The sequence below is a fragment of the Haliotis cracherodii genome, unplaced genomic scaffold, assembly GCF_022045235.1.
Source record: "Haliotis cracherodii isolate W230 unplaced genomic scaffold, xgHalCrac1.p SCAF_2, whole genome shotgun sequence".
NCBI classification, from domain to species: Eukaryota; Metazoa; Mollusca; class Gastropoda; order Lepetellida; family Haliotidae; genus Haliotis; species Haliotis cracherodii.
The window spans coordinates 52,182,527-52,191,954 of record NW_027266275.1 but is presented as its reverse complement, the minus strand read 5'-3'; the positions used below and the strand labels follow the sequence as shown (position 1 = coordinate 52,191,954).

The 9,428-nt window shown below is 41.1% G+C and overlaps 1 protein-coding gene across 1 annotated transcript in view; it reads left to right on the top strand.

The window, feature by feature from the left end:
- LOC139467664 (uncharacterized) overlaps nt 1-4,093 on the top strand; it is an 11,455-nt gene extending 7,362 nt beyond the window's left edge. Inside the window, exon 6 of the mRNA XM_071249182.1 lies at nt 3,405-4,093. Within this exon, the coding sequence (XP_071105283.1) occupies nt 3,405-4,093 (689 nt within the window). The remainder of the gene's footprint in view (nt 1-3,404) is intronic.
- The last annotated feature ends 5,335 nt before the right edge of the window (nt 4,094-9,428 follow it).

Here is a 9,428-nt window from a genome sequence, read left to right as displayed (position 1 = left end):
GATACAAGGGTATGCGTCAACTAAGTCAGCGAGCGTGTCCCTCCAAAGACAAGCATGGGTTGTTGAAGGTAAATTGTAGCCGGATTTTAACGGGTAGGTTCACTGTGATTACCATAGATATGGAGCTAATGGAGTATCATCGGGGCGCGTTTGGGATGGGAACTTCCAATTAGCTGTTCCCGGCACGGAAAAGGGAAGTAACTCTGAACAATGAATTGCTACGCTTCCTAGCACTTGGTCCTTATGTCTCCGAGACTATCAATGACACTCCGACGAGTTGGCTACATTCGTCAATGTCGATTTATACACATACGTACAGCATATACACAGCAAATGGCCAGGATCAATAAGCAAGTTCGTTATATCCGTCAGTTTGTTTTTAAATGTGTTCGTAGTTTACTGTATTTCAAGCAAGAATGTAAGATCTATCCTATATATAACTCAAAGTGCAAACAAAGGCAATTGCTGCGTGTAACGAAATGACGTCATTGCATTCGTATAGAACGGCCAGCTAAGTTAAATTGGATTTTACAAGTCGACGCCTTTCTAAAGCTAATATTTTGTGGTGTGTAACCATAGAAGGTGTTCCGCTGGACCATTTCACCACTTTATCAGTTTCCCCAGTGTCACAACAGAAACTTTAACAATTGTTGACATCCCGAATTGAGATGCGTGAGCTGTATCATTCAGTATTTGCTTAACCGTTTTAAAGTTGTCTTGTGTCTATAGAAACACAAGAGGATGGATATAAAAGTTTAATGCTCTGACAACTGAAAATATTTTGGCTGCGCAAGGCATGTGGCTTTGCGTCGTGTGAATATCAAGTACGTGTGTATCTCAAATCTCCTATTGACCAAGAAGACTGCATATTGTCAGAAACTACCATACTAGTCCCTTGGCATGTAGTCTATATAAACCATCTGTATTGTATTTCAAATCCAACACATACAGCATCTACATTGTAACTCTTTCAGCGAACAAACAACAGAGCTGTTGGCAAGGGAGACAATAAACACGGCATGTTTTCAATTGTAATATTGTATGTTTCTCTAGCCAATAATATAGCTTACATGCATTTATTCCTTTTGGTGTTGTCTGTATATTGCATACAGTGTCTATTTTTGTGGCTAATGATTGCAGACATTACATGCACGTATGACATACGCTCAGGGGCATCGCGACTGTAATAAACATCTTTATATGTAACAACTCGATTTAGACGTGGGCTAGACGTGGACGTGTCACTGAGTGCATGTATATGTGTATATATTTATACCTATATTTATACCTGAATGCATGATGATAATGATGATGATAATGTTGATGATGATGATGATGATGATGATGATGATGATAAAAATAATAATATAAACAGATTCTCCTTTTCTTATGATACTGGCATGTCCTTTGGACTCGACAAATGCAACATCTGAACCATGGCAAGGTAGAAGAAGGAGGATCAGTCAGGTTACCTGGGGAGGAGTTATTGACCATCTCGTGGAAGGTCAGGCCCATACGTACTTAGAGACGAAGGTTACGAATAAACTCACAAATGCCCATATCAAGGATAAACTTCGGTCAGATTACAAATATAGACTAAAGAAAATCTGGAGTTCAGAGTTGAACGCTCGCTACAATGTCAAAGCCACAAATACTTATGCTGTACCCGTCCTTTCGTATTCTTTTGGTGTTGTTGATTGGACGAAACAAGAAATTCAGGGTATTGACACCCTCATGCGAAGAATCATGTCAGACAATAGATCCGACCACCCTCGCTCTTCCCTCAATCGCTTATATTTACCAATTATGATGGGAGGGCGTGGATTGATTAATGTGGAGGTTCTTCATGAAAGAATTGGTTTGAGCACTTTTGCATACATTTATTTATCTGATGATCCTCTTGTGAAGCATGTCAAGACTAAAACAAGATGAAAACAAAACAAAATGTAAATATGAAATGTAGATTATGCAATGAATTTAATGAGACTGTCCAACACATTGTCAGTGGATGTCCAGCTTTGGCACAGACACAGTATCTTAAGCGACATGATGGTGTAGCTCGATCATTTTATTACCGTCTTCGCCATGCTTGTGCGCAGAGGTTTATCCATGGTACGACCCAGAATATGTAGAGGGCGTCATGGAAAATGATAAATACAAAATTCTTTGGAATAGGCCCGTATACAGCCTCATATGTATCCAGGCCAACAAACCTGATCTTGTCCTTTTTGATAAATCCAATTAAATCATTTATATTATTGAATTTTCTGTCCCTTTTGACAGTAATGTGATTGACAAGATTCAGGAAAAAACGTGGCAAATATGCAGACCTCGCTTTCGAAATGTCACGCTTGCATCCCAAGTAACAAGTTGTCCGACTCCCCATTGTTCTCGATGCCTTAGGTTTGGTACCTCCCAATCTGTTGACGGACATTGGGAGAGTGCCCGGGTTCATGATAGAATTGTTTTGTGCACTTTTGCACACATTTATTTGTCTGATAATCCTCTTGTGAAGCATGTCAAGACTCATGATAAAAACAAGGCATTCCACAGTTTTTGTAAACGAGCCAAGGATGTGGTACATAATCTCAATGTAAGTGTCGATTTTGTTGATGGTTCTGTACTGCTGGACGGTACAGAAATTAGTGTCAACCAAACGAAGTGCCATATCAAATCGGCCCAGACTCAGTTTTTTTAAGGAAAGGCTATCTGAACGACCACTGCATCGAGTTTATGTGCAGTGTGTTGAGGTGATCAGCACCTACAAAGTCCTTCGCTTGGATGAGATCGGCTGGCCTGAAAAGTGAAACAGAGGGCTTTCAGAATGTTGCATTTGTCGAGTCCAAAGGACATGCCGATATCATTAGAAAAAGACTCGACAAGGAGAATCTGTTGTTTTAGTGTGGATCCTCCATTGGCAATAAGTTCAAGGTCATCAATGTAAAGGAGGTGTGTAAGGGGTGTTGGGGATCTGTGCTGAGAAGCTCCAGGATGATAACCTTCCTCTTTGCTAAGCGTAAAGCTTAAAGGATTTAGTGACAAACAGAAAAGCAAGGGACTGAAAGAATCACCCTGAAATTCTTTCTAATAGAAATGAGTTCCGAAGTCACCACCTTCCCCTGCGAATACATATCACGTTGAGTTGACCAGCAATTCATTAAAGACTTGAGGAAAACAAGTAGTCGCTCGGGGAGGTCAATACATTCCAGTGACTTTAAAATCAATTCGTGAGGTACAGAATCATAGTCTTTAGTCTATCCAAGACATAAGTTTTAGCCTCTTTTTCTGAACCAGCAATTGATCCTTACAACCCCAACATCCCTTTCTGGCTCCTTTCTGCTCCGTGTTGTTATTCTCATTCGACACCCATGCACCGGATGCTGTGGACGGAATCTTCTCCAAAGCACCAGGTGCTGTTGACGGAATCTTCTCCCATGCACCGGATGCTGTGGACGGAATCTTCTCCCATGCACCGGATGCTGTGGACGGAATCTTCTCCTATGCACCAGGTGCTGCGGATGGAATCTTCTCCCATGCACCGGATGCTGTGGACGGAATCTTCTCCCATGCACCAGGTGCTGCGGACGGAATCTTCTCCCATGCACCGGATGCTGCGGACGGAATCTTCTCCCATGCACCAGGTGCTGTGGACGAAATCTTCTCCCATGCACCAGGTGCTGTGGACGGAATCTTCTCCCATGCACCGGGTGCTGTGGACAGAATCTTCTCCCATGCACCGGGTGCTGTGGACGAAATCTTCTCCCATGCACCGGGTGCTGTGGACGGAATCTTCTCCCATGCACCGGGTGCTGTGGACGGAATCTTCACCCATGCACCGGGTGCTGTGGACGAAATCTTCTCCCATGCACCGGGTGCTGTGGACGGAATCTTCTCCCATGCACCGGGTGCTGTGGACGGAATCTTCTCCCATGCACCGGGTGCTGTGGACGGAATCTTCACCCATGCACCGGGTGCTGTGGACGGAATCTTCCCTGGACTCTCCACTGTTGTTCCTATAGACAGAGCCCTATTTCCATTCACAGGAACAGCCATCAGCACAAATACCGGAACGGGCAGCATTAATTGTTCATAAATCCGCGGTGACGATCAATACAGACGGCGGTATAAACAGCTTGCTACATAAAGACAATACCTGTTTCATCGCATAACATCAGACATAAACACCACTGCAAGACGAATGTACTAGCAGTCTACAATACATGCACTTATCAACTCACAATGACAGCAAACGCCACATTCTGTCAAATGTCAGCTAAAAAATGCGAAGTGAGCTCCAAGACCCGAGAAGCTTGTTTATTCGTCGGCTGATGTGCTAGAAGATCGGGCAAAACACTAAAAATCGATATTTCAAATGTCAAATGAACGTTATTTAATCATGATTTAAACCCGATGAATAAAAATACAGCCAAGAGAAAGGGCGAAAAAGAGCAATGCGTGTATTTTGTGTAAAGACTTAATGTTCCACGACACCACATCAATCCATTTCGTCGTGATAATGTTCTCTACGGCTTAAACACCTGGTGTCCTCATTATGGTGACAGCACAGCATGTATGCATGTAGAAATTTCTCTTTCAGGCCATTAATCTACACCGATACAATCTGCGGATTGTTCATATACATCAATCATACACATATATGCTTTGTTTTGGGAGAATAATGCCGAGGTATTGCGGATATGAGTGAGGCCACTGAAAATCCTGTTCTTGTTCTTCATGTTTTGTTTTGGAAGAATAACATCATTGTTTTAAGGATATCGTTGAGGTCAGTGAACATCCTATTCTTGAACTTCATGTTTTTGTTTTGGAAGAATAACATCATTGTTTTAAGGATATCGTTGAGGTCAGTGAACATCCTATTCTTGAACTTCATGTTTTTGTTTTGGAAGAATAACATCATTGTTTTAAGGATATCGTTGAGGTCAGTGAACATCCTATTCTTGAACTTCATGTTTTTGTTTTGGAAGAATAACATCATTGTTTTAAGGATATCGTTGAGGTCAGTGAACATCCTATTCTTGAACTTCATGTTTTTGTTTTGGAAGAATAACATCATTGTTTTAAGGATATCGTTGAGGTCAGTGAACATCCTATTCTTGAACTTCATGTTTTTGTTTTGGTAGAATAATGACGATGTATTGAGGATATCGTTGAGGTCAGTGAAAATCCTACTCTTGTTCTGCATGCTTTGTTTTGTTAGAATAATAACGATGTATTGAAGATAGCGTGGACGTTAGTGAAAACTGCATTCTTGTTCTTCATGCTTTGTTTTTGTAGAATATTAACGATGTATTGAGGTTACCGTTGAGGTCAGTTACAAGCTCATTCTTGTTCTTGATTCTTCGTTGAGGATCCTAGTGAATGGCAAACTCAGTATTGCCAGGTTCCGGAATGCCACTGAGATAACTGATCTCATATGCACATGTATTGAAAACAATGATGACGCACATGCACGTACCAGTGTACCCCACACACAGGCCTTCTGAGTGATCGCCTCACCCATTCACAGGTTATTCCTGCATTCAGTGTACCTACATGGCGGTGTTCTTTACTGACCCAGCGTTCCAGGATTTTGTGTATATCCCCAATACGATGATATTTTTACTCAGCAAGATTAAGCATTATGTGAAATGGATGCTCAATGAATACACCAGAACGTATTTGAAACAAGAAGCAGAAACAAACATCCGTCAACACGAACTTATTTGGACGCCCTTTTTTGGTTACTGTATAAAAGGTATGTTCCATTTATTGGAAACGGCCCATTAAATACATTGACTTTCGCCTAAGTTTGTTTGTTTGTTTGTTTGTTTGTTTGTTGTTTAACGCCGCACTCAGCAATATTCCAGCTATATGACGGCGATCTGTAAATAATCGAGTCTGGACCAGACAATCCAGTGGTTGACATTATGAGCATCGATCTATGCAATTGGGATACGATGCCATGCATCAACCAAGTCAGCGAGCCTGACCACCCGATCCCGTTAGTCGCCTCTTACGACAAGCATAGTCGCATTTTACGGCAGGCCTGGGTTGCAAGACCTATTCTATCCCGGATCTTCACGGGTCGACTTTCGCCTAAGAACACTGTGACACTGATCATAAGAATGAACTAGAAATAGCATGGGAGTTGCTGTCTCGTAACAACAAAAACGGTTTCGCCGAGCTATTTCTTTAGATACATACACCACATAAACTCCAACTCAGACAAATGAAATTGTTTAAGACAATCATATGTTATCGCACTTAGTTGACCTGCATGTTTCCTCCCTCACAGAGCTATCACACCCACGTCTTGAATGGCGTCCCTCGACGGACGGACGGCTGTCGATGTGTATGTATATTGCAACAGGCCCCGGCATCCCATGCAAATAAACAATCAGCTGAGGAGGACGAGGAAATGGACAGGGATAACATTTACCGTCAAACACTGTCTGTTATTGGTCGGGGGTTGCATACACAACGCTGTGTCTGCCGGGCGCACCTTATCATGGTTGCAGTGAGGGATATGTATATCCATGTCACATTGCAGTTATACCCATTTGTCATTTATTGTTAGGTAAGGTAATACTTAAGTATGAAATAATGTATTGATTACCTTATCTTACATCCATTATCAAATAAAAAATTAAAAATCAAATTTTATTCGAATCATAAATAAAAGTTTAAATATCATATGAATACATGACATTTTTATGGATATCAACTTCTTTTACTCTTCGTCACGACGTTTCAGAGCTACTCCTTACGCCTTCATCGAATCTCCCTACTTTTCAATAACATGGCTTTGTTACATTTCCGGAGATACTGACGTTCTCCTCACCACGAGTGACCACGTCGATTTCATGATTGTGTCCATCAACATTTTTACACATGACTGGTATTTGGGCTTTACATCATATTTATTATCTACTTCTGCCTAATGTTTACCTTAAAATGTCTTAAACTATCACTGTGATAAAAGTCCCGCAGGTGTGAAGTTGGCGGATTCTGTATCCCTTCGGACATTTCGGATTTTGGTCATTAATGTTTGATTGACACGTGGATAGAGGACACTTGTTAATGCGATGACGCAAGGAATAAAAACCTGACGTACCCGAAACGGGTATGTCTTACTTTCGCCCGTCGCATGTGAACACCTCGCCGCGAAATGGCAAATTAATCACTCACTCACTCACTCACTCACGTGAACATCAAGGTCAATTTAAAGTGGCCCAGAATCAAACATGTTTCTTTCTTTCTTTTCTTTCTTTCCTTGTGTAACGCCTCACTCAGCAATAGTCCAGCTATATGAAGGCGGTTTGAAAATACTGGACCAGACAATCCCGTGATTGACATCGTGAGTATCGATCTATGAAATTAGGGATACGATGACATGCAGCAACCAAGTCAGCGAGCCTGACCAACCGATCCCATACGTCGCCTCTTACGACAAGCATGGGTTGCTGAAGACCAGTTCTAAACCGGAATCTTTACGAGACCCCAGAAAACATGAGCCGAACAAAAGGATCTTTTACCCACGATTCACTATATCGATGGACTTTAAGATTTTAGTTTTAGAGTGATGTATTTGTAAATTCAATAAATATGTGTCAATAAATCAATTTCAATGAGTAAAAAGTATGATAAATTATGTGGACAAGATGTATTAAAAAACCTTGTTGTAAGTAGTCCCAAAACAAACGTTCAGCGTCCTCAGTTGTAGTGGTACAGTCAATTCTTATAACACAAATAATGAGGACATTACTATTGCGCTAATACAACATCTCACTGACTTCAGATTGTCAATATAGGCGTCGTTGTCAAACCATGCAAAACCTAACCGACAAATTAAACACTGGCTACAATCGGAAAACATGGTTATATTGAATTAGAAACATTTAGGGTTTCAACCCCAGGGACCAATCACGGCTGATGCATACGTGTGTTTCTTTGTAAATAAATTGGAGTCACAAAAACCTAGTTATTCGACGGACCCAAAAGAATATCCTATTCCTATGTACTCCGCAGAAGCTTCACTGTACATGATGTTTCTTTAACATCTACTAAATGGTCGGTTCAGTTGTCTTGGAAACATGTGACGAACTCATCGATCTTTTCATGACGTCTCTGTATTCGATTTATACTCGTACATCTTAAGATAGTTTGCAGCCAACATCTTGATTACTTACAATGTCGATACTATGTATGTGTTTATTTGCCGGTTTTATTGACAATTTCAATTTCAATTTCAATTTCTGAAACCATATTTCAATTTGAAGGTTAACATATGAAACCAAAATAAAATCCACCCCCTAATTCGCGCATGATTGCAGTATAGCAGTGGTGACACTATATCTTTACGAAATAGTGAGTGAGTTTAACGCCTCTTTTAACAGTATTCCAGTCATATCACGGCGTGTCAGCTTAATGTGGGAGGAAAGCCCGAAGTGTTGCAGGTCTCAGACGTTTACCACTTCGGTGAAACCCACGAGCACGGGTATGTTGCTGACAAACTTAGAAATATATTCGGGACGAACCGGGATTCGAACCCACAACCATAGGTTTCCGGCGTGCCCACGGGACGCAACTCTGCACAGTGAATCGCGGCGCCTTAGACGACTGGGCCACCCCTGCCCCTTTACGAAATAAGTGAGCTTAGTCTGCTCAACGGATGACAGGTTCATGTCGCAATACAGTTGACGTAAACTGGTTGACCGTAAACATGCAGGAATTATAAAAGTTCAGTGACTCTGTTAGTAATACACCACTCCGATCGGGTCATATGGGTAAATATGCAAATAAAAGGTATTTTCCTTTTAGTGTATATAAACATGGCGTCGCGCTTACCCATCCTCTATCGAGTAAGAAATGACAATCGGGTATTGAGTCATATTTCTGAGATAATTGTTGTTATTATTGAAATAACAGAAAATGGTACCGACAATCAGCGTCCAACGTGGGTGTAGCTGAGACCTTTCAAAGTGTAAGCAACACTGGAGATATAAAGAAGGACATCTGAATGAACTTCGTAACGTTGTGGCAACGTAATATGAGCAGGAAGTCTCTAAACAATGACATCTCATTGGCTGGAGTAGCTTCCCTTTGATAAAGGGCAATTACTCTTGCGGGAGGAATAATAGATTGCAGCGAAAGACGATCACTTAAAAATCATAAACTTTATGGTAGTCAAGCCACTGTCTGAAAAACAAGTTTCAGTTGAACCATCTTATGTGTTGTCAATGCCTGACGCACTAACCACTGAGTTTGTGACTTAGTAATTTTATTGATGCACTCATTTCAGATAAACGTGTAATGTGTATGTACAGGTTGTGACAGAGATTCTTTTTTTTTACTGTAATGTTTTTGAATGACATGATATGATAGAGAGAGGATTTCACGCTTGTGTGTTTTTGGATATTAAATATCCT